Here is a 26997-nt window from a genome sequence, read left to right as displayed (position 1 = left end):
TGCTACATGTCCCTCTCCAACACGGCAGCTTATTTCTTCAAGACCAACAGTACAGTATCTGCTGCAGCTTTAAATCTAACTTCTATATCTGATCTCCATTCACTCTTAAAAGAGTCTACCTGATTATACCAGGCCCAAGCACTCAAGGAAGAGGATTTTACAAGATGCATGCAGCACCAGGGGGCAGGAATCCTGGGGGTCATCCTAGAATTATGCCTACCACACGTGATCAAAGCAAAGAGCTACCTGCTGATAAAGCTCTATCCAGAGACAACATACCACTTTAAATACAGAGGAATGGATAAACTGCATATCCTTCAGATCATCCTCAAGTAGTATTTTTTGCAACATATCTTTTGATAAAATGGGACAACAAACAGTTTGAGATTATAATAACAGATAAAAGTTTAGAGCCTAATTTGCTCATTAAATTTTAATCAGGGTGGAGCCCTTCTGGTAGTTTGTTTTGGCTGCTATATCCTCAAAAGAAACCAATCTACCAATTCTTCCATCACTGCACAGTACCAAGGACAAAGTCCACCCAGAGATCAATGTAGCAACTCAGGATACGTGGGTAGAAGACAAAGGGAAATGTCCACCATGAAAAAGCACAATCACCTAATTAATTTCTAGAAGAGCCCAGACCAATTATCAGTATTAATAAGACTTTCAAACCTATTTTCTCATATCGTTCTCAAGAAAACAACTTAGAACATTTTTTTTAAAAAAAGGACAAGAACAAATTTCTAAAGCCAAACCTGTGGTTTCACTGGTTGCTAAACTAAAAATAATAATGATAACAAAGTTCTGAATAGCAGCATCGACAATGCTAAAAACTGAATTAGTAAATCAGAAGGCAAACATATGGGGGATGGGGAATGGCAAAGAGATGAAATTGTTGCGGGGGGAACAGGCAAGAGACATGGAAGATACGTATTGTGAACAAAAAAGGCAAGAGAACAGAAGATATGTTTTTTTCGAGGCTGTATAATAGTAAGTTGTAGCAGAGGCTAGCTAGCTATTCACCAAACCTATTTCTTGTTCCTCCTGGTCAGGCAGACTATATATCCAAGCCTCACCTGCAGTGTATAAGGTATGGCCAATGTAATGTTGACAGCAGTGATACGTATCACTTACAAGCCTGGTCCATAGAAATCCTCAGGGTCTTATTTACTCTTTTTCCTACTGATACAATGTTGGAAGCCACGTGTTGAAGTGATGGAGCCACAAGTCAGAAGAGTCCTGGATCCCTTGATGGTCAATTAAAGAAGACCGACCCTACCAGGAAGATGCATTTTGGACTTCCAATGAGGAAAAATGAAACTTCTATGATGAGACTTTAGAGCTTAGCTCTTACAACAAGCAGCATTATTTAGGGAAAACAGAAACTGGTATTGGAAGAATGGTTTTGCCTTAACAAAAAATAAAAAACTAAAATAAATGGCATTGATTGAGAAGTCAGGCAATAGGCAGCAAGAATACATATTTAACAAGCTGAAAGCCTGGAGAGCCTTGTAATACTGTGGCAAAACAACTGGTAAAACTGGAACCTGTAATAAATGAAAAGGCACACCACATGCCTATGGGGCCTGTAGCTCTGTAACTGAATGGAGAGTCAGGGTTATAGTATATATCAGCATTTACTTTGTTTCTAGCAAGGTATTACAGAAAAGAGATAGGCACAAAAAAGAAGCTGCTGGTTTGCTAAATGAAATTATAGGAAATCGAGGAAGTCCAGACACTTGGGCCTCAGAGGGTTAGAAAGCTGAACGCATATAGAATCCCAAAGGTAAAAGAATGGTAAAAGTTTGAGCCATAAATTCCAAATAATACTTCTAGTTGAACAAAGTGACTCAATCCTGAAGCAAAGATCAAATTCCAGTGTGGTCCTCTTACCCATTATTTCATACAGCTTCAAAGTAGGGCCATTAAAGTAAGAAAGGCATGAGGCAAGGCCTACCTTCGCAAACTGAAGAGAAGAAAACAAAAACCATTCCTCAAAATTATAGCTAGAAAAGAACACTGGGTCTGGTGTCCACATAGAACCTATGGGAAAGAAACAGATCAGAGACCTCCTAAGTTTTGAGCTAACTATAATGCCCAAAAATCACAAATCTGGACTAAATAAACCTTTGGCTGTTCAGAGACTTAAAACAACCCTTGGGTCCCTAAATTTGCAGAAGCAGGAAGCAGGCAGTCAAAGGTACATACTTACACATATATACATACGTAGACAGGTGTGTGTGTACAGATACAGAGGTAAGTGTAGATATCTAGAACTATAAAGAGAGAAAGAAAACGAGAAAGAGAGATCACCTAAGGAAGATATATTCCCCAGCGTCCACTTCTTTCTGAAAAGGAAAAAAATAGAGAAAGAAAAAACAGGGTGCAACCAGGAGCCTGGGAGAACTACAGGCAAAGGAGTTCCTCTCAGAGAGTTAATGTCTAAGCAAGAAAGACCCAGTACTATCAAGGCAGAAGGATTCCCCAACGATGACCCAAAAGGATTACATGATTTGCTTATGAAGCAGGAAATACTGTTCATCTCCCACTGTTCCCATTTTTAAATTCAAGTTTTTGTTGTAGTTATTCTATTCTAGCTTCTTCATTGGAGGTGGGAGGGAACACAGCTGTAGATGACTTGTCATCTTCTTTCCTGGTCAGCAGCCCGTCTCATCTGGAAGCTCATCTGGATCTGATGGCGAGTTTTGAGCATCCCTGGAAGATACTAGACTTTGAAATGGATGTTGTAACTAGATGGGATATTGGGTTGCCTTCCTTGGGAAGGAGCATGTGTATTCTAGGGACAAGAGAAAAGTGAAGAGATATTTGATGACCAAAGGGTAGACTGTGCCAGAGACTAGCTACTATTCACCAAACCTGAGTCCTTCTCCTCTTAGTGATAGAGTAAGATTTTATTTTCTCAACCTCCCTTGCAGGTCAGCAAAGCCAAGTAATTAGGTTCTGGCCAATGAAATGTGAGTAGAAGTGATAGTATGTTGTGTCCATGATTAGCCCTTAAAAACTCTAACACATGCAATGCTCCCTGGCCTTTTTCCTTCTGCAGTAACCTTCAAAGCCACATTAAAAATGGCAGAGCCACACAATGGAAAGATTCCCTACATTACCAACATGAAGAAAACCATCACAAGTCAGAAACACCATTCTGGGCTTGAAATAAACAAAAAATAAATCATATCCTTTCCCTCTTTTCCAACATCCATGAATTCAAATAAATATTTATTGAACAACTACTATGTACAAAGTATATGATAATTTCTCTCCCTCCCACTTTGCTTACTTTTTAGGTACTACAGATCTTAAAATGTGTTAAGATATTTTTATTCAAAGATCTCAACTAACATGGCATAGGATAACCATACATGCAATAAGAGCTATACCTGATAGGAAATTTTATAGGAAGAATAAAGGGTTATCAGTTTAATTAAAAGGCCTGAATCCACAATGGTTTTCTTCAGTTCTTTATATGACACAAATATACCAAATAGCTAATAGTTTACACAGACTGAGTGCCATAGTAGGAAAATTCACCTCAATCTAACTTGAATTCTACCACAGAATCTGACCTTTACAAGCCATCTCAATTTGACTGAGTCACTTCCCTGCCCTGGGCCTGAATTTCTTTAAATAATTAAGAGGTGAAACCAGATAATCCACATTAAGTGAAATAATTGTATTTTCATGGAATCCTCTCTTTCACCAAAAAAGAACTGAAGTTAATTTCTCAAGCAGAGGTCTAAAAAAAAAAAGGTAACTTTAAAAAAGAATGCTTCCACAGACTCTGTACTGTACTCTCCTATTTTTAAAAGTTTAGAAAAAAACTTGTCAAACACAATAGAGACTTGTCTTGCAGAATACCTTCATTCCTATACTCAAAATATATACCCAGGAATACAAAGATATATTTTCAATGATTAATTTTATTTCTTCACCACTAAAAAATGACATGATATGATTATTTCCATCAGGATTATCATCAACTACTTTTAAATATTCCCATTATAAAGTGTAACATTGACAAAATTTAAAAGAGAGGGAAAAAGAATATCTGCATTGCTTTAGGAAAGAAATTTCCAAAAGGCAAATCTCTTCTGCAGAATCAGACATCTGAAAGACTACCAAGACTTGCTGAGATAAAAAATATGATGTGCTCCCTCCTTCTTCCCAGAATGATAAGAACTACAAATGACTTCCTCAAGAACATAGTTGTTTGTAGAACCAAACACTTTCCATAAACAACCAAGTCTTCTTTGTTGTTGTAGGCTACTTCATAAGATATACTGAGATATTTTAATAAAATCAATGTGATTTAAATTTTAAGAGCAAGCAGCACTGCAAATCATTAGCACTCTTTTATTCAAAATGAGAAGAAAGAAATCAAGACATTCCTTGGTGGCTTTCATTACTTAGAGATGAAGATATTAAAAGAAAAAAAAACCTAAAAATTTCTAACACATTTGTTAACTTATAGGCTGTAAATAAATCCCTTTCTGTGATCATAATTTACATTATTTCCCAAAAGGACTTTCTTCACTGATACCCATTGATACCAGAAATAATAATTACAGAAATATTTATAAATAACATGACATCTTGCTTACATAATAAGTAATCAACCAAAGGTACCTAGAGCACAACTTAGCTCATTACCTAGAAAGAGACCTTTTAAAAATCTTGGGCTTCAAATCATATCCAAAGTCAAGGAAAATATTCAAAAAATAGAAAAACCTCTTTTAAGTCCCTATATAACTATCACAATCGATCCATATTTACTGAACATCCACAGAGCAAAGCAATATACTAGTAAATAATTCACTGCTCTGTTAAAAAATTAAAACACATCTTTTAATCATGTGTTCCCACAAAGAGGAAGGACTTCCCTAAAATGACATGCAACAATTAAGACACTTAGCAGAGAGAAATCCATGTCTAACAGAGTACTAGCAAAGTCATTGGCCAACCTATCATAAACCCAAGACCTACTTGCTTCATGGCAGTCTCTCCAATTTTGTCTGAATGTTTGCGGATACTCTCCAGAAAGTCTTTGAGATCAGACATAGATACATCCTTAATTTCTTCTCGAAGCTTGGGGATGTTGTCCACCATCACCTTGCAGAATCGATAGTGGCTTACTTGAGGCAGATAGGTATGCTCTAGATGTTCCAGAGTTTTCAGTGCAGGATAATGCCTGTAAAAGGAATTGCATCATCTTTAGCTCAATCTTCTTTAGGGCAACAGATGTATTCCTCAGGTAAAATTTCTAGACTGAATTAGTTTTCATAGTACATTAAGACAAATCCAGTATTAAGTTTCAATAAAAACATCAATGGAAAAATGTCAAATTATTCAAAATTAATATATGCATTAAAGGACTTAATAAATTACAATCAAAAAAGATTTTATTCCAAGAATAGAGAAAACCTAGAAAATCTACCAATGAAATTCACCATGCAAAAAATAAAATACAAAATGATCATATCAATGCCAAAACAATCATCTTATAAAATAAAATACCTAAGTCTAAACTCCCAACTATGGCACAGGAAAGAGCTTAGCAAATCTTCTACCCCAAAAACAAATATAAACTAAACAAAACTGTCCCAAACAACCATTTTAGGGCTCTGGAAATAGACCAAAGGAGAACAAATTGAAAAGTGTTTATTCATGAAAACAGCTGAACAATGGAACTCTGTGGTGTTCTTGCCTGGGGCTACCTCCATCAACCCTCCACCTTCACCCACCCTCCATTCCCCCTCCCTCGCACTGGTTATATTGGCTTGTCATGAAAACAAGCAGCTTCCCCATTAGAAGCCAACATGAGTGGCGTTATTAGGAAAAGTAGAAAACTCCAGATGAAGGAAGGACAAACAAATAAACAAAGAGGGAAATAATCCAGCTCTCCTGGCCTTAATATAGTCTGTCTGGGTTGGGTCAAAGGGTAGACTGGAGGACTAACCAGAAATTTAAGAGGAAGTATGGAAATAAGAGACCTACAGAAAGGTCCAATAGCTCTTTGCACATCCCTAGCTGACTGAGGCTGTGTACTCGTGCAGTAGGACACCCAAAAGGGCCTAAGCACTACACACATCCCTGGCTGACTAGGAGGCAGCAGGCACACACACAGTAGAAGCCCTGGCAGAAAGTTAAAAGCTCAGCCTGTTTTGAAAACTGCCTGTATTTTTAATGTATTCCATAGCTCACACACAAATCCACTGACAAAGGGTGGAAACCTTACTGCCTCAAGTTTGATTGAGCACAAATCTTGGACCAATCTTTAGCTATGACTATCCTCTAAAAATGAAAATGAAGTAAATACATTTCCTGATAAACAAAGACCGAGAATTCCTTGCTACCAGATCTTCCTTGAAAAAGATCCTAAAGGAAGCCAGAAAGGAAATGACAACAGAAACTACTTGAATTCGGAGAAAGAAATGAAGAGCATAAGAAAGAGTAATTATATGTGAAATATAAAAGACTAAATAAATATTTCTCTTTTCTTCTTTTAATTTCACTAAAAGAAAATTTTTAAAAGAAATGATTATAATACCGTATTGTTGGGTTTATAAAATATATAGATATATGACAAAAATAGAACAAAAAAGGAAGAAAGAAATGGAGCTAAGCTGAAGCAAAACCACTACTATATATTCTACCAAAACTACATCAGCACTGACCTAAAGTAGACTGATACATTAAGATACAGATTATAATCCACAGAGCAACCTCTAAGAAAATAACTCAAAATATATCATTAAAAAAATCAACAGAGGAATTAAAATAGTACACTACAAAATATTTAATACAAAAAAGAGAGTAAAGGATAAGAACAAAAAGAGATGAAAAATGGGGAAAAAAGAGTAAAATTCAACCATATTAATAATTACATTAAATATAAACGGACTAATAAACACTCCAATCAAAAGGCACAATGTCAGATAGGATTTAAAAAGCATGATCCAATTACATGTCCTATACAAGAAACACACTTTAGATTCAAAGATACAAAGAGGTAAAAGTAAAAGATGGAACAAGAGATAGGATGCAAAAAGTAACCATAAAAATGCTGGAGTGGGCGCCTGGGTGACTCAGTTGGTTAAGTGACTGCCTTCGGCTCAGGTCATGATCCCAGAGTCCCAGGATCGAGTCCCGCACTGGGCTCCCTGCTCAGCAAGGAGTCTGCTTCTCCCTCTGACCCTCCCCCTTCTCGTGCTCTCTCTCTCTCTCTCTCTCTCTCTCATAAATAAATAAATAATCTTTAAAAAAAATGCTGGAGTGGCTATATTAATATCAGATATAACAGATTTTAAGAAAAGAAATATTGTTGGTTATGCAAAAGTAAATATTGCTGGTAATGGAATAGTAAAGGGGACAATATTTATCTGATAGGTAGGAAAGCTTCCATAAGCATAAGAGAACAAATAAAACTACAATTGATAGGTTGACAAAGTAAAAACAAAATAAGTTATACATTAAAAAAATAAAATAATAAAGAAGAAACAAAAACTTGGTAAAGATTATTTACAGCATATAAACTTAAGTTTTTTTAAAAAGCAATGAACAAAGAAAAATCACAAAAGAACATAAAAAAGGCCAATATATGGGGGGGGAAGAGTTGAACAGATATGTGAAAAAATGCAAATCAAAACATGATTTGGCACTCAAACTCCCAGAGATTTCTTAAAAGATAATGGGTATTATTATTACCAGGGGTTTCAATAGATGAGAATTCACTGCCTGCTGGTAAACAAATTTGTATTAATGATACAACTTTTCATTGAAGAATTTTACCAAAATAAGCATTCTAACCAGCTACATTTCCAAAAAGAAATATTAGATTAACAAAAGTATGTAAGCCTCTTGAATTGTAGGTATTTCTATTAGTCAATAAAAAACTAATCTAGATGACTAATAACAAGGAATTGGTTAAGTACATCATGATACATCCATGTAGTAAAAGACAGCAAAATGTTTACAATATTGTTGAGTGAAAGCTAATGCCAAAAATAAAACTTGCAAGTATAACTGTAACATTTTTCAAAACTATAAATATGCATACATGTATAAATTATGAATATATGTGCATGTATGAGCTATATATCACTAAATACATGCATACACACATACATAAGTACACAGAAAATGACTAGAAAAATATATACAAAAATGTTAACCATGATTTTTTCTTCCTTTGGGTATTAACATTATGGGTGATAATTTTCTTTATGTTTTTAGTTTTTAGTTTCCTAATTTCCATACTTCCCATGATATATTTAGTATAGGAAAAACTCAGTTCTAACCTTACAAATAAAAAACTGATAGCTCTCTTTTGATTTTAAGAATGAATTTCACAGTAGACACTTAAGCTCTTCTTGCTCCAATGTACTTAGTACCACAAACACGAGAGACTAGAGATTGGTTTTACTTTTTTTTTTTTAATGTCTTTACCTCAGATGTTTCAAAAATCAAAATCTTAGTCCAAATAAATGGAAGGGAGAAAGATTTATTTCCCTTACATTTAGAAATAAAAGTACAAATACAGTTAATGTGAATTGGTTGCTTTTATTACAATTTTACAGACTCAAAAACAGTACAATTCACATGGTTTAGTGTAAACAGAATGGTGTTTATACTACAATTAGGTATGAAGAGCTATGTGCAATAAAATGCAATTCCTCCAGAGAGAAACCTTAGAATGGATAGAAAGCCAGAAATTAAGCCAAAAAGATAAACACACTTTGGGGTTTAGTTATATTTTGGAACATTGTTTATAGAATGAGAAAAATCTAACAATGTTGCCTGCAGACACAAGGCACATGCACCGATGAGACACATGGCTGCATGCTGAAAACATCTGGTCTGTCAAATAACTCCACATTTTTCAAGGCTAATTAGTACAGAACCCAGTGATTCCTGGCAACAGAGAATGTCACCTTAGTTACCCATTGTCCTTTCCCTAGCATATTCATGTTCCAACTATGACAGACCAGTAAGATTATTCAAATTTCTAGTGTATTTTAATATCAGTACCAGGTTAAAGAATGATAGCCAGCTAGACACCTGTATTGCAGATACCAAAAGAAAAATTTCTATTTCCAGCAGCCAAGGAAATCTAAAACCAGATTTTGACATTATTTTTGACAACCTCTAAACATTATTAAAACTGAATCAAAAGCCAACTTCTTAAGTTTCATTTGCATGTGTGCTAGCTCTCCCTCTCTCCCCCTCATTACACTCCCTAATAGAAACATGAGCAGAAAAAAAGTAAATGAGACATAAGCAGGGAATATAAAAGAAGAAGGAAGGAAAAGACATTTAAGTAATTCTATAAACTGGGTAACTAAGGTCAGAATCACTTAGACATAGTTGAATGCTATTGTGAGAAGGGAATGTTAATTCTAGGCAAATTAAAATTTGGTCCTTTCTTGCCATGGTATAGAACTCTCTCACAATAATGATTTTTAAAATTCTAATGAATGATCTTTTAAAGCAGATCACAACTACCCATGAGAAATTTTTATAAATTCAAAGTATGATAAGAATATGAATAAAAGCTTTCACCACAGGAAATATTAGTGCCTTTCCTAATCAAAGAGCACGATTAACAAATATTTAATCCCTTCTATGTGTTACAGGTAGAAAGATGGTCAGATATCTTTCCTTCGGGAGCACAGAACCTAGTAGTAGTATCAGTATTTGCAGCTTTAAAAAAAAAAAAACAAAAACTAAGCTTCCAGCCATGAAGGAGTAACAAGGAACAGACATGCACTCCCAATCTTAAAAAGCAGAATACTGACTAAAATATATAAAAACTGATTTGGATAGTGGACATTCAGTGGTCTCTGAAAAAAGGGAAACAAAAAAAAATGAGTTTAAGTTTAATAATTATCCAGGTTATCTATCTGAATGTGATTTCTAGATCATGGGCATAGTCAGAGAAAACCCAAACATATAGCCCAGCAGCTGAGCAGAGCTAGAGTCAGAGATAGAAGTCCAAGAAAACTGACACAACTTGAGGTTGTACAGCAGAATTCCAAACAAAAAGAGGGGGAAGGGAGCAATGCAGAAAAAAGAACTGCAGAGTCTACACAGGGGTTCCCTTCAGTTTTTGCTGAGTACTAGGCCAGGCATAGAAAAAGTGAAATTCCACAAGGACAAACGAAAAGAAGGGAGGGAATGAGGTCGGGCAGGGAAGGGAAAGAGGGGCGGGAGAGACAGACAGACAGACACAAGGAAGATTTATGATAAACACTTCAAGGAGCTCAGACAATACAGAAAAACCCTGGTAAGAAGTCCCTCGGGATTCCTGTTATTCAGAGTAGATGAATACTACTCTGAACTACCCCTGGAATGAAGGTGCAGCTAGCAAAGATTGAAAACGGGGCTTGAGGTGCTTGGGTGGCTCAGTCGGTTTAGTGTCCGACTCTTGATTTCAACTCAGGGTTGTGAGATTGAGCCTTGTGTCAGGCTCCACACTGGGCATGGAGCCTGCTTAAGATTGTCTCTCTCCTTCTCCCTCTGCCTCCCTCTCTAAATAAATAAATAAATAAATAAAGGGGTTTGATAAGATCAAACAGATCTGCAACTATTTGCCAAAACAAAGAGCAATACTCTTTAAGAAAAAAACAGTTCCCCAAAATCCACACTCAGCAACATGATGTTCATTATCCAATCAAAATTACTAGGCATAGTAAGAACCAAAAATTGACCTATAACTAGGAAAAACAAAATCATTCTGCAAACAGAAATCCAAAATGCCAGAAGTCACAGAACTAGCAAAGAAGTACATGAAAAAAACAAAAAAATCAGAGCCATATACATGTATTTTTAAAAAGACACAAAAATAACAAGAAATTAGACATTAAAAAAACCCCAACGGAACTCTAAAAGATGAAAAATATATTATCTGAAATGAAAATTTCACTGGATAGGATGAAAAGAAGATTAGACAATGCAAAAGAGAGAGATCAGTGCACTTGAACACAGGAATAAAATCTATCAAATATAAAGCACAGAGAGAAAAAAGACTGGGAAGAAAAAAAAGAACAGATCCTCAAGTATGAGGATGTTCAACGTAACGTGTAACTGAAGTCTCAGAATGAGGATGGGAAACGGACAGAAAAAGATGTCTGGAAAACCAGTATGTGAACATTTTCCAGATTTTACAAAAATTATAAAGCTACAAATCCAAGAAGCTAAACAAACCACAAGCAGGATAAATTCACACATACACACATGTACACAAACACATACATATGGCAACGTGCATCAAAATCAAATTGCTAAGAACAAATGATACAGACAAAAGTTTTAAAACACCTGAAGAAGACACGTTAAGTACAGAGTGACGAAGATAAGATTGTTCACCTACCTCTCCCTCAGAAACTACATAAATGAGAAGACAAAGAAATAATGTCTTAAATAATGAATCTGTAAACCTAGAATTCTATATCCTTAAAAAATATTTTTCAAAAACAAAAGTTAACAATAAGGTATGTTACACTCACCAAGATGGTCATAATCAAAAAAAAGACAATAATAAGTACTGACTAGAATTTGCAGAAATTGGAATCTTCAAATGCTGATGGTAGAAGGTAAAATGGCATAGCTGCTTTGGAAAACAGTCTGACAATTCCTCAAACGATTAAACATAGAGTTACCATATGAGCCAGTAATTCCATTCCTAGGTATACAGTCAAGAGAACAGAAAACATATGTCCACACAAAAAACTTAAAAACAAAAATTCATAGCAGCATTATTCATAAAAGCCAGAAAGTGGAAATAACTCAAATGTTCATCAACTGATGAATGGATAAATAAAATGTGGTATATCCATACAATGGAATATTATTCAGCAATAAAAAAAAATGAAGTACTGAAATATGGTACAACATGGATGAACCATGACAATGTTATGTTAAATGAAAGGACTACACATTGTAGGATTCCATTTACATGAAATGTCCAGGATAGGCAAATCTATAGAGACAGAAAGTAAAGTAGTAGTTCCCAGTAGCCAGCAAGGTGTAGGGAGCAGGGGGACAGACAGGAGAGAGCTGGGCAGTGACAGCTAAGGAGCTCAGTTTCTTTTGGAAAAGAACAAAAGCATTCTAAGATCAATTGTAGTGATGGCTGCAAAACACTGTGAAGACACTAAAAGCCACTGAATTACACATTTTAAATGGATGAACTGAATAGTATATAAATTATATCTCAAAAAAGCTGTTAAAAATATTTTCAACAAAAAAGGATATTTAAAAATAGACAATGTAAAAACTAAACAAAAAGAAAGCAGCAGTAGGTATATTAATACCAAACAACATATGCCTTTTTAAAAAAGAATATTACCAGAGATAAAAAGGAACCTTCCAAAATAGTAAATAGGTCATCTCATCAAGAAGATATAACAATGCTAAATGTGTACGCACCCAATAAGAAAGCTTCAAAATACAATAGCAAGAACTGAAAGAACAGAAAATCCACAATCAACAACAATCTCAACACTCCTGTCAGCAACTGACAAAAATCATTAGAATGTAGAAAACCTGAACAACACTATCAATCAAGTGTATCTAAATGACAGTTAAAGAAGGCCCTACTCAAACAGAATACACATAATTTTGAAATGTACATGAAATTGTCACCAAAACAGACTATATGCTGGGCCATTAAAACAAGCATCAGCACAGCTGCCCCATATACTTGGGATGCAACTTTGTGACAATACTATTAAATAGGAATTTCATGTCATACTGCAAAAAGAATAATAACAATAAAATAAAACAAGTTTCAACAAATGTAAAAAAAGGTTGAAATCATAATTTACATTTATGAACACAATGAACTATAATTACAAAGCAATTTTTAAAAATCTGGAAAATCCTCTAATATTTGGAAATTATCCAATTCACTTCTAAATAATGAGGTTAAATTTTTAAAATCACAAAGGAAATTAGAAAATATTTGAGATAAATGGAAAAAACACATCATCATAAAACATGTAAGATGCAGTTAATGCACTGCTAAAAGAAAAATGTACAGCTTTAAATAGCTACATTACAAAATAAAGAACCAAAATTCACTTTATAAAGCTAGGAAAGAGGAAATTAAACCCCAAGTAAGTAAGAGAAAGAAAATACTAAAGATAATAGCAGAAATCAGTAAAATAGACAACACAAAAATATTAGGAAAAAATAAAACCTAAAGATGCTTTTTTGGAAAAAATTAATAAAACTGATAAACCTCTAGCTAGAATAATCAGAGAGACAGAGAAAAAAGAAAAGACTTATCAACATAAGTAATGAAAAAGATCTTACACATGTTAAAATAATAAGGCAGTATCTTGAACAATTTTTGCTAACGAATTCAACAACTTGGATGACATGACAAGTTACTTGAAACACACAAATAAGCAAAATTTACTCAAGAAACACAAAATGCAAACAGCCCCGTATTTATTTTTTAAATTAAATTTGTAGTTTGAAAACCTTCTCACCAAAACCAAACAAACAAATCTCCTGGTCCAGTGACTTCACTGATGGATTCAACCAAATATTTAAGGAGGATAATGCCAACACTATACAAATACTTCCAGAAAAATCAAAGAGGGAATACTTTCCAATGTATTCTATGAGGCCAGCATTAAGCTGAAGTCAGTGACATTACCAAAACAAACAAAAATAACACTACTAACTAATAACACTAATAAATATTCCTCATAAACATAGATACAAAAGTCCTGAACAAAATTTTAACAAAGCAAATACTGCATCATATAAAAAAGATAATATACCATGACCAAGGGGGGGATTTATTACACAAACCCAAGTTCAGTTTAACATTCAATAAATTAATCATATAATTCATATTAATAAGCAAAGAAAATTTTCAACATATGATCGCCTCGACTGACACAGAAAAAGCTTTTGACAAAAATAATATTAATTCCTGGTACAAATTTTCAACAACCAGAAATAGAAGGAAATTTCCTCAACCTTATAAATGGCATATACAAAAAAACTACACCTAACATCGTACTTAATGGTGAAATGCTTTCCCCCTAAGATCAGGAACAGGGCAAGGATAGTCATTCTCACTACTTCTAACTTCTATTCAACATTATACAGGAGGTTCTAGCCAGTTCAGTAGACAAAAAAAAAAAAAAAAAGAAGAAAGCTTTCTTATTGTAAAGAAAGAAATATAACTTTTTATTTGTAGACAAGATGATCATCTACACAGAAAATTCAATGGATTAAACCAAAAAACTGCTATAATTAATGAAATGACTTTAGAAGGTTGCAGAAGACAAGATAAACATACAAAAAATAAAATAGTATACTAGCAATAAATGACTGGAAATTGAAATTTAAAAATCAATACCATTTAAAACAAGTACCAAAAAACATTAAATATTTAGAGATAAATATGACAAAAGATATGTAAGACTTAGTCACTGAAGATTACAAACATTGCTGAAAAAAATTAAAGGAAGACCTAAATAAATGACAACATCCATATCCCTCTGTTGGGGGCAGAGGGAAGAGATAGACCAGCATGGTATGCAAGGGACCTAGTGAAGTAAGGAGGATGTCCATACTGAAAGGCAGCCTGGTATGGAATATGTCAGGGCGCCTGGGTGGCTCAGCTGGTATGGAATAGGTCAGAGCCAAATAGGGATGAGGAGGGCATTCAGGCAGGATTGAAGCATGCCACAGAGTATTACAGCCCAAGTGGAATAAGGAGGATACCATACAGGAGGGTAACTTAGTGTGTGGTGTTAGCAAGATAAAGAGCTGCAATGACAGCAATAATAGGTAATCAGTTTCATAAAAGGAACTGATCCAATAAGTAAGTATATTAAGAGTAATGAGGGGCGCCTGGGTGGCTCAGTCTGCTAAGCGTCTCCCCCCTTCAGCTCAGGTCATGATCCCAGGGTCCTAGGATCAAGCCCCAGACTGGGCTCCCTGCTCCCTCTTCCTCTGCCTCTCTCACCACTCATGCTTTCTCTCTCTCAAATAAATAAATAAAATCTTTAAAAAAAAAAAAAAAGAGTAATGAAAGCCAAGGTACTCAGTAGTAACGAGTACACCAAGCGCATAGATCTTGGCTTCTAAATAACATTCTCTACTTAGAGAAATGACTGATTCCAGGGCTGCAGCAGGCAAAGTACAAGATAAACCTGAAAAAAATCTCTCCTTTTGTTAGTATTAAAGTACTCCGAAAATTATGAGGACATATTTAAAAAACACAGAAGCCAGATTGGAGGGGCTACTCTGGTGCCATTCAGAATAATTTGAACAACAAAATAAGTAATATTAACAAATTATGACTCATCAAATAAAATAAGAAACTATTAGTCCATACTGACACAAAAAAATTAAAGTGAAAATTTGATGAAAAATGATTAATTTACATAACTATAAAATACCTCCCCACAAAATTTTTAATTACAAATGTAAAAAAGAGCAACTTCACAATGGAAAAGAATCAAAAGGAACATCATCACTGATAGGACAAAGCAAATTTATGTGCAACCTGGTAAGCTACAATGAGAACATAGCACCACTTTTGTGATATTTCAGCCAAAGACACGTAACATGAATGTAATCATGAGGTAATATCAGACAGACCCAAATAGAGGGGCCTTCTACATAATAATTGGCCTGTAATCTTCAAAAGTGACAAGGTCATGAAAGTCAAGGAAAGACTGAGGACAGCTCCAAACTAAGGAAGAATAAAGAGACATGACCACATGTTTTAAACTGGATTCTTTTGCTATAAAGAACATGACTGAGACAATTAGCAAAATCTGAACTGGGCATGAGGATTAGAGGCTACTAACATATCAATTTTAATTTTTATTCTCTATTGCATTGTGGCTGAAAAGAAGAATGTCTTTATTTGTAGGAAATTACACCAAAGTATTTGAGGAGGACAGGGCATCACATCAGCAACTTACTTTCTATTGGTTCAGGAAAAAACATAGCTAATTTATATGTACTTGAGAATGTTTAAAAATAAAATTTTTTTAAAGACCACAAGATAAATGACAACAAAATTTACAGATACTATACAACAAAAAGTACTAAATTTACAAAGTTAATAGATAAGCCATGGATTGAAAGCAAATATCTGCAGGATATTCCTAATAAGAAGAAAAGGTATCCAAAGTATCTAATGAATTCTTATAAATGAACAACAACAACAAACAACCTAAGAGAAAAATGGACAAAATATATGAAAGAAAATCCAAATGTCCAAAAACCAGTATCACTAGTAATCAAACAAATGAAACCACAGAACAATTATCTATCATTTCATAACAGATGTTACCTAGAGGTGGAGTAACAGACCTCCCATAAAATGCCAGTGGGAGTCTAAATTGATAGGCTTCACTTTGGAGAATAATACCCAGTAAGAACAAATACATGAACATCCTTTCTTTGATCCAGCTGATCTCTTTCTGGGTATAAACCCTAGGGCAGCAGAACTGGCACTACCCGGGAGCCTGGTAGAAAATGTAGAATCTCAGGAATGAGCCGAGCCCAGACCTCCTGAATCAGAATCTACATTTAACAAATCCCCATGTGATTTGTATATATAGCAACATTTGAAAAGCACTGTTCTTAAGAAACCTTGAATGTGTGAACAGAGACATGAACAAGAATATTTATAGAACCACTGTTTGCCCAGCAAACAACTGGAAACACGCCAAATGTCTTTCACAGTATCAGTTATCCTGTAGTAACAACAATCCCAAAAATCTCAGTTCTTAAAACAAAGATTTATAACTTACTCATATTATACACCCCTAACAGGTTGGCAGGGAAGTTCTGTTCATTACAGTTACTCAGGGATTCAACCAACATCTTGAAAGTTACCATTTGTCATAACCAAGGAAAAACAGAACTCTGGAGGGACTTGTGCTAGAAATTAACTTCTAAGCCCAAAAGTAATATTCATCACTTCTGCTCACATCTTATCAGCCACACCGGAAATATAATCCTACTGTGTAACAGAAGAAGGCTGAGCTAGAAATACTGGTGAGCAGCACTTATGATAACCACTGGAAATGAGATGGGCAATGTGAATTATTCACATAGTTGACTATTATAAAGGATTAAGTTAAGTGAACTAGATCTATACACCTAAGGAAAATAAACTCTCCACTACTAAGTATGTAAGCCCCATACAAGTAGATATTTTTGTCTGTTCTCTTCAGAGCTGTATCCCCAACAATGCCTAGCATATAGTAAGTATGCCATTCATTTTTGTGGAATGAATGAATCTCAAAAAAACAAGGACTGAGAACCATTCATATAAATGTCTTTAAAAACACAATACAATATATGATTTGTAGACATTAAAAACGTGGACTAGAAAGACACCAAATTTAGGATACTGGTTTCCTCATGGGAGTAGGGAAAGAAATACGGCTGAGGAAAAGGACGTAAGTTTTATCTGTAATTTTTTAAAAAATGTCTATCTTTACCTCTCTCTGTCCATATATGTATATTTTTTCATATACATTTACATATATGAATCAAATCTGGAAAACTATTAATATCTGTTAATTCAGAGAAGTTGGTACATAGTGTTTTTTTTCACTGTAAACTTCTGTAATTTTAGAACTTTACTAAAAGGTTATCGTATCTCACTGAACGGAACTTCTCATATTGTCCTACCTATGTATGTGAACATATCCTCCTGGGGAAAAGAAGGCAGTCTAAGAAATTCAAAAAATTTTGCTGCCTCATGCTTTAGGCTTTAAAATTCTTGAGAACCTAATGTTTTTATTCACAATATTTCTATTGTTATTTCAATATCACATTTCAATTCTATACTTTTTCCCTCACAACCTAGGTAAAATCAACATTCCAGAAAGATATGTCCTGTTTATCCTACAGCTTCACACCCTACCCCCCTCATACTGCAGCATACTCCAAGGTAGAGAGGGTGGGATGCTTACTCTAGCTTGTGAAGAAGAGCCAAAGTGTCACTACAGACTTTCCTCTGGAATAAAACCAGAGGAAAACAACACACAGGAGAGTAATCCTCTAAACTTAATCTTGACTTTGCCACCTGTGATGATTAACTTTATGTGTCAACTTTAGCTAGGTCATGGTACCCAAATATTTGGTCAAATATTATTCTGGATATTTCTATGAAGGTATTTTTTAGATGAAATTATTGACACTTAAACCAGAAGAGTGAGTAAAAAAGATTACTCTCCATAATTTAGGTGGGCTTCAGTTAATCAGCTGAAGACCTTAACAGAAAAAAGACTGACTCCTCCAAGAAGAAGGAATTCTGCCAGCAGACCACCTTCAAACTCAGGCTACAATATTTACTCTTCCCTGACATCCTAGCTTACCACCTTATTCTGCAGATTTTGTACTTGCCAGCCTCCGTAATCACGTGAACCAGTTCCCTAAGATCAATCAATCAATCTCTCTCTCTACACATATACACACACACAAACACTCTACTGATTCTGTTTCAATGAAGAACCCTGACTAATTCATCCCTGCACCGGAACCAGTAACTATTTTTTCTACTACAATACTAAACCAAAGCATGTTTCTCAAATCAACTATCACTAAAAGTTATGTTTTACCCCTGAAAGACCGGGTCTTCTAAAAACCAAACATGAGTAGTGTTTTTTTTTTTAATTAAACATAATTCATGACAAAATATCAGCATACCATACTAGCTTGTAAGTAAGTCTCAGGATGAATCATAAGATATAAAAAAGGCAAGAGAAGATGTTATATGGACTTAATTATTTCCTGAAAGGTTATGCTAAATATGGACCTTAAAACTACCCTAATTAACAGAAATTTAAGATAAGAAAAAATGTTCAATAAAAAAAAAATCTTACCTTTTAGTTTTCATCTGGTCCCTCAGTTTGCTATACATCTCCAGGACTTGAAAGAAAAGGGAAAAAAAGAACACACAGAATTATTCAGAGAAAGTGAGAAACTTATTAAAGCTAAAGGAATTGCATCAAGAATCCTAATCCATTTCCAATTCCTCACCTGGAAGACACAGCATTAATTTATCAACAGTGGCTGAAATATTTCTCTGTTGTAGTCGACACTGCTTCAGCTCTTCCATTGCTATTACCAGCTTGGCAAGAGGAAAAAAAAACTGAATTATGCCAGTAGCTATAAATAAAAAGCTTTCAGCCACATTTTTCCACCCTGTGTTCAATTCATCAGAAAATCCCAGACAGTTTCATAGACAGACCTGCCAAGTGAACTAAGAAACTGCCTTTCTCAACTAGTAAAACATTCCTGCGTGGTTTCCCATCTTCTCCCCAAGATACATACTATACTGGAAAATGCTAGCTGAAATGAAATCCTCAAATCCAGGAGCTATTCAGAAGAAAAGAAAAAATTTGCAGATTTTCTCCAAACTTTACTCAGACCCTTCGTCATGTATGGTTTCATCAAATCTTCTGAGAAGATCCTATGTTTCTTTCATCAGTGCTAGACTCGAGGGAAACAATCCTCCCTATATAGCTTCAGCTGAGTCTTAAAAATGATCTTCAGCTAAATCTCTATTTTAACAAACAAACCACATGCTTAGAAGTTATGGCTTTTCCAAGAGTTCCAGTTTAGTGAAAAGTAATTCATTTTCCCTCCCATAGCTGTTTTAAAGGCTTCCATCTGAAGTCGTACCACAGTACAACTGGAAGAAACTGCACTCTGCATAATTTGAAATATGTGAGACAAACTTTCAAAAAGCAATAATCTGCATAGCCTCTTGTAGTATTCATCCAAAACCTATACCTAAAAACATTATCTGCTTAGATACCATGAAAAAAGAGCAAAAGAGAACTGCCCTAAGTCATTGACAAAACAATCAAAAGCTAATTTTAAGAATTATTAAAATTAAACATTAAATAATTACTAGTCGGTAAGAAAGGTACATGTTATAAAGAACAGTAATGGACTGCAGGTCAGAAAACTTGAGTTTTAGTCCCAGCCTTGTCAATTACTAAGTAAATTTTAGCAAATCATCTGTTTTAGCTTCCTCACCAATAGAGATAATACCTGTCCTGACTTTGTGATAGGCCTGTCATGAGAATCAGGTGAGAAAAAGGATATAAAATAATCTTGTAAACTGTGATGGTTTAAATGGTGATTATATCAATTAACAGAATCACTGATTCACTTGTTTAACAAATATTGATGGAGCACCCACTTTGGGCCAGTCACTGTCCAGGCAGGTAGAGGGAATATGGCAATCAATAAAACAAACAAAAATTCCTGACTTCATGGAGCTTACTCTCTAACGGAAGGAGACAAAAAACATACAACTAAAAATATGTAATAGTAGAGTATGATAGGTGATATGGAGAAAAATAAAACAAAAAAGTAAAAAGAACACAGGGGTGAAAGTAAGTCTGCAATTTCAAATAAAAGGCCTCATTAAGGAGAGAATATCTGAGCAAAGTCTGAAGTAGGAGAATATTGGTGAAAAAGCATTCCAGACAGAGGGAAGAGTACCGGCTGTATTATGACTACTCAAGTGATTTAAAAACACAGTGAAGAAAAGCCACAGCCTCTCTCACCAAGCTTTCTAGTGGCTATATTCATATAATTCAGAGAAACATTAGGGGAAGCAACAATTAACGTCCAAGTTCCTCCAACATACTCCTGATGGTCTTATAAGCCACTATATCAAGAATGCAGTCATCAAAAGAGAATGACAGGAAACAGAGAAGATTTTTTTCAGAAGGTAAACTGGCCTTACTTCCTTTCCCTCATGTTGCAGTTTTCTATTAGTATCCGTCACTTGATTCTGTGGAGAGAAGACAATTTAAACTCATAAGAAACAAACATTTAGACAACTGTTGGGTAAGATCACATTTGAAATGAAAAGACTAAACTCAGTTACTCAGACAGTTTCAGTATTCCAACACATTTTGGCTTAATGGCATTCTCTTGGGTCTAAATTATATCAACTTTTCTACTAATGTTTTCTATTGCATGATCTTTTGAACAATGAAAAGAAAAATTTACTGAATGATGTGTTTAGCTTAGAATATTCCAAACTAAGATACGACAACAACTAAAGATCACACTTGAATTTTGGAAAGAAGAGAAAAAATTATCCAAAGAACCTTACCATCTCTCTTATGTGTACAAAAAACAAATTTTATCATAGATATTCCTCAACTCACCGATGTATTCCTGGAAAACTTGGGTATAAACTGAACTTTTTAACTCAGGCCAAATCTTCCCTATTTATTATCCTAATTTTAGAAAATATTTATCTTGGGGCACCTGGGTGGCTCAGTTGGTCAAGTGTCTGCCTTTGGCTCAGGTCATGATCACAGGGTCCTGGGATCAAGCCCCAACTCGGGCTCCCTCAGCAAGGAGTCTGCTTCTCCCTCTCCCGTACCTCCCACCCCTGCTGCCACTTGTTCGCTCTCTCTCTCTCTGTGTCAAATAAATAATAATAATTTCTTTTAAACTTTTTATTTTAATTTTTTGGATCATTAATTTTTAACAGTTCTTAACATTTCCACATTCCCATTTTTCTAAATTAATCTCTCCATCAGATAGTCAAAACTATGTAATAAACAAGCCTTAAAATTCATCTAGAGTTTGTAATATAAAGGAACTGGCACCAAGTTTTTTGATATCCACTTTTGGAGACTTGATTGATATAAAAAAAAATTAAGTATACAGAACAGTAATTTCCACAGCACCTCAGACATTAACAAAACATGAGCAATATTAACTTCTAAGCTTACTTTAATAGAGGCTCTCTACCCGTCCACCAATAACTGCCACTCCTTACACTTTTCAGGCATTCCTTAGCCCAGTGTTTCCTATTATATCCCTTAGAACACGAAGAAATGTTAGTTAATAGGTACTCTGCACATGCACACAGAGGTGCACACCTGCACAAATATACACATACATACACACACACACCCCAAATAAGTATGGAAAAAATCCACTAAACAGGTTAGTTTATTCCGACTTCTTGAAGCCTTTAATATTCTACATGTTCTGTGAATGCCCAATAAGGGGATATCACACTGAATGTTTTCCAAACTTTTTTAATATAATACCCTCTTATTAAGGATATCTTAAGAAACGAGTTTTTCAGGAACACACATTTGCAAACTTTTCCCTCAACTATATACTGTACCTGGACTACCATTTTCAGAGCAGATTATGACATGCATCTCCTTTCACAGACAAAACAAAACCTAACCTTCTCCAGAAAGTCTTTATAAAGTAACAGAAAAAGAAGAAACCCTCAAATTCCCTCTACTATTTATTTAATAGCACCCAATGTGAAACACACGGTTTTATTAGACTGCTAGCTCAATATAAATTAAGACTGTGATGTAACTGTCTCAAAAGCTGACCTAAGACAACATCAATAGAAGCATTGTCTAAAGTAGAGGTCAGGAAACTTTTTGCAAAGGGCTAAGTAGATATCTCTGTTGTGACCATTCCACTCTGCCACTGTAGCAAAAATGCAGCTATAAACAAAATGCAGGTGAACAGACATTGCTGCATTCCAATAAAACTTTATTTACAAAAATAGGAGACAACCTGAATTTGGTCTACAAGGTATAGTTTGCTGATCCTTGGTCTAGAATGAGATGGTAAGCCTATTAGACCACATTATGAGAGTTACATTCAGATCCATGTTTTAGGAAGGCCACTGACAAACTGAAACACAATTAGATGGCAATATGTTTGGAGAAGGACCCCAAGTCACACAAATGAAAAATAAAGGATTTCTTAGCCCAAAGAAGGGGGAAATATTCATTTGGAGATACTATATACCATACCTGGACACTATACAGTATATACCACACCTAAATAACAGCTATCCATCAAATATCTGAAGAGCTATTAAAAGAAAGGTGCTGTCCTAAAAATAGTGCTTATTACTTAAACTAATAAGTGGATGTTACTAGAACATAGGATTAATATCAGCTTAATATAAGAAAAAGCTTTCAAGTAATGTGAATAAAAATGGGGTGGGATGCCTTGAATTGTGTACTGCTATCCCCCCTTCAGAGTAGTTATTCAAGCATAATTAGTTGTTTAATACTGAACTAGAAAGCTCATAAAATTCAACCTTCCATAAATACTACTAAATTCAAAATCAGTCTCTATTTTATTTACCTTATAAAGACACCATTTCTAAAACTTTTTTTTAAAGATTTTATTTATTTTATTTGAGAGAGAGAATGAGATAGAGAGAGAGCATGAGAGGGGGGAGGGTCAGAGGGAGAAGCAGACTCCTTGCCGAGCAGGGAGCCGGATGCGGGACTCGATCCCAGGACTCCAGGATCATGACCTGAGCCGAAGGCAGCCGCTCAACCAACTGAGCCACCCAGGCGCCCTAAAACTTTCTTTTTTCACCTCAAACTCATTGCGAGAAATACATTTTACATTGCAACCAGTACACAAGTATAGGGCTCACGCATGCACGCGCGCGCGCACACACACACACACACACACACACACCCCTGAAACAAAATTCTCAAGAAACAGTGTTTACCCTCACTACAGGTAATACACTTTTACTGCTTTCCATTCTGTTCTGTTCTATCTCATTTCAATTTTTACTAAAAATACTGATTACGGGGCGCCTGGGTGGCTCAGTCGTTAAGCGTCTGCCTTCGGCTCAGGTCATGATCCCAGCGTCCTGGGATCGAGTCCCACATCAGGCTCCCTGCTCCGCGGGAAGGCTGCTTCTCCGTCTCTCACTGCCCCTGCTTGTGTTCCCTCTCTCACTGTGTCTCTCTGTCAAATAAATAAAATCTTAAAAAAAAAAAAATACTGATTACAGCCCACTAATTTGATCTCGTGCAAACAACGGCTCTAAAACACATCCATAGGAGCCTAACCAATGCTTCTAATAAGATAATTACCACTTCATTACTATTTTAACATAAAAATGAAAAAGTATATTGCCTACCTAGGATGCCACTCCTCTTGATGCAGAAAACATAAATATGGAGGGAGATAATATATACACTATGAATCAAAAGAAATAGTGGGCATCCTAGAGAGTGTAGTTTCTTATCATTGCTATGTTAAAATAATACTGACAGTAGTTAATAGTTAGCCTTTTGCATTTTCTAAACTCTTTTCTAGAGGTCAAGAATCCCTAATTTTCAAAGCTTCCTAATCCAGGTTGAATGGCTCCCCCTGCTCTAGAAGAGCTGCTAGACTTTAATACCCTCAGGCTTCAGAGTAGATGAGCAGGAGCCTGAAGCAGTCAAAAGCCCTGAACTGGTAGCCTCCCAGTCATGGTTTCTCTCAGGGGCATCCTGAGTAATTTGAAGGAATTTGCAACTTGAAACAGTCTGGAGGAAGGAAGAAAAGATGAGTACCAACCAGCAAGGGATACCAGCAATTGGTGAACATCATGGGCGATGTTCAGTAAAGGTATGCCAAGAAGGTACTCTACCACATGACTACTTCAGTAACCAGAGACAGGGCTTTGTGTTGCCCGTCACAACCTGGGGACCCAGGGAGCAGAGGGAGAAGTCTGGAATACACACATCCAAGTAACACAGAAAAGAACAGCTTGAGGGGAGAATGGAAAGCTGGGAATGGCTGAGTGAGGACGAACAGCTTACATGGCTCCTGGCAGGAAGCCTCTACCTTTGTTTTCAGACATTTCAGATACTTTTGTCCATCTGAAGCCTCAATGGTCCATTTCAGCCCCCAAAACTTCAGCATAACTTTTCATTTAAAATATAATCAAACTGTTCATACTTTTTAACAGCTCTATACATTAAGCAAACATTTCTAATACTTTCTCATGTAAGATATCCTTCTAAAATAAACTGTAGTTTATTATTCTTTTAAATGAATGTATCATGACTTATTTTACTAATCTTCTACTAAATGACTTTAGGGACATTTTAAAATTTTATGCATTAGAAGGCAGAGGAGGGGAAAAAATGAATAAAAGAAAATAAAAGTTTTATACATTAAAAAAAATCACATGAACATCTTTATACATGCACCTATAGCCTCAGAATAAGTCCCGGGGCACCCTGGGTGGCTTGGCCAGCTAGGTGTCTGACTCTTGGTTTTGGCTCAGGTCATGATCTCAAGGTCATGAAATCAAGCCCCACACTGGGCTCTGTGCTCAGTGGAGAGTCTGCTTCAGATTCTCTCTCTCCCTCTCTGCTTGCCCCTCCCTGACCCTTGTGTGCAAAAAACAAAATAAATAAAATCTTTTAAAAAAAAAGAATAAGTCTTTAAAACAATGTGGAGTTTTAAGTATTCATAAATAAAATTACTCTCCTCAAAGGTTGTAACAATCTACACTCTAACGAGCATACCCTGGTTGACTGGTATCATATCTCTAATCTTAAATATCATTTTTTTCATCTCTGTCATTTTATTAGGTGGAATTTTATTAAGCCTCCACTCTTCTAACTTTCTAAATTGTAGAGTTCCCTTGTATTTCTTCTTCATACTGTATATTAATGCATATTTGTTTCCTATTAGAGTGTTCATATTTTTCCTTTTAATTTATAAAGATTTTTTTCTATGTTACAGATATTAGTCAACTGGCAAATGTATTTTTTTTTGAAGATTTTATTTATTTGACAGAGAGAGACACAGCGAGAGAGGGAACACAAGCAGGGGGAGTGGGCGAGGGAGAAGCAGGCTTCCCGCGGAGCAGGGAGCCCGATGTGGGGCTCGATCCCAGGACCCTGGGATCATGACCTGAGCCAAAGGCAGACGCTTAACGACTGAGCCACCCAGGTGCCCCGGCAAATGTATTTTAAATAGTTTTATTTATTATTTATTATTTTTATTTATTATTTATAATTTTTACCTTACATGTAGAAAAGATTCTTTCATTTTAATGTCGTTATCTATCAACTTTTTTCTTTCTGGCTTTAGGAATTTTGTTTAGAAATGTATTCCTCAATCCCAAAATCACAAAACATTCATCTGTACTTTCTACTAGTTTCTTGATGGTTTTGTACTTTACACTTAACTGTTTCGTTCATCTGAGATTAATGTTGGTACACAATGAAAAACAGGTCAAACTTAATTTCAACTAAAATAGTTAAGCATTACGCACAGTAACAACAAATCAGAAGAGCTATTACTTTGGGCGGGGAGGGTAAAGGGAGCAACTAAGAAGGACACGAAAGACAGATTTAATTGTGTTGGCAATAATATACTTCTTAAGAAGGTTGGATAGCTGTAGTACAGCTCCACAAACTCCTATTTGAAACCTTGGGACCCACTGTGTTTTGGACTTCAAAAATTTGGAGATTTTGGAAAGATAATACGGTACAGACTGCGTGTTACGTCACGCCCCTACGCACTGGGTAGCAGGACAGGATCCCACAAACACATTGGTATTTCTGCAGCAAAACACAAAATGTTACATTAAATAAAACAAATTAAGAGGCTTAACAGCTTCGTGCAGGTTAGGTTTTGAGGTCAAATTAGCTCTTTTTTTTTTTTAAAGACTTTATTTATTTAATTTAGAGACTGGGGAGGGGCAGAGGGAGAGGGAGAGAGAATCCCAAGCAGACTCCGCTCAGAGCGTGGAGCCCAACGCAGGGCTCGATCTCAAGACCCTGAGATGATGACTGGAGCCCAAATCAAGAGTCAGACGTCCCACCAACTGGGTCACCTCAAACTAGCTTTTAAATCACTATAGCTTTAAATAGCCCACTTTCCCTCTCAATAAAATTGTTTCTTTGTTTTTCTTACCTATGTATTCTTTTATATGAATTTTATACTCGCTGTCAAGTTCACCCCATGCCCCAGGAAAATCCTTTTGGGATTTTAATCCAAATTCCAATAGGAGAAAGAAGAGGAAGAAGAGAAGAAGGAAAAGATGAAGGGAATGGAATGGAGGAAAGAGAGGAGAGGAGAGGGGAGGGGAGGGGAGGGGAAGGGAAGAAAGGAAAGAAAGAAAGAAAGAAAGAAAGAAAGAAAGAAAGA

General features: G+C 35.5%; 1 protein-coding gene across 5 annotated transcripts in view; it reads right to left on the bottom strand.

Moving 5' to 3' along the window:
• The window catches only part of EXOC6B (exocyst complex component 6B), a 606254-nt gene that overhangs the window by 495100 nt on the left and 84157 nt on the right, over positions 1-26997 (bottom strand). For all 5 annotated transcript variants that reach the window (XR_012379776.1, XR_012379777.1, XM_025868421.2 and 2 more), the window contains exons 3-6: positions 20780-20827; positions 19057-19147; positions 18900-18945; positions 5005-5209 (exon numbers count right to left, since the gene is read on the bottom strand). Coding sequence is in view for 3 of the 5 variants with exons in the window: in XM_025868421.2 (XP_025724206.1) it covers positions 5005-5209; positions 18900-18945; positions 19057-19147; positions 20780-20827 (390 nt within the window). In the remaining 2 variants the exon portion in view is untranslated. The remainder of the gene's footprint in view (positions 1-5004; positions 5210-18899; positions 18946-19056; positions 19148-20779; positions 20828-26997) is intronic.

This window comes from Callorhinus ursinus, unplaced genomic scaffold (assembly GCF_003265705.2).
Source record: "Callorhinus ursinus isolate GAN/ISIS: 27379988/994484 unplaced genomic scaffold, GSC_fseal_2.0 scaffold10, whole genome shotgun sequence".
NCBI lineage: Eukaryota > Metazoa > Chordata > Mammalia > Carnivora > Otariidae > Callorhinus > Callorhinus ursinus.
This window is presented reverse-complemented; position numbering and strand designations above follow the sequence as displayed.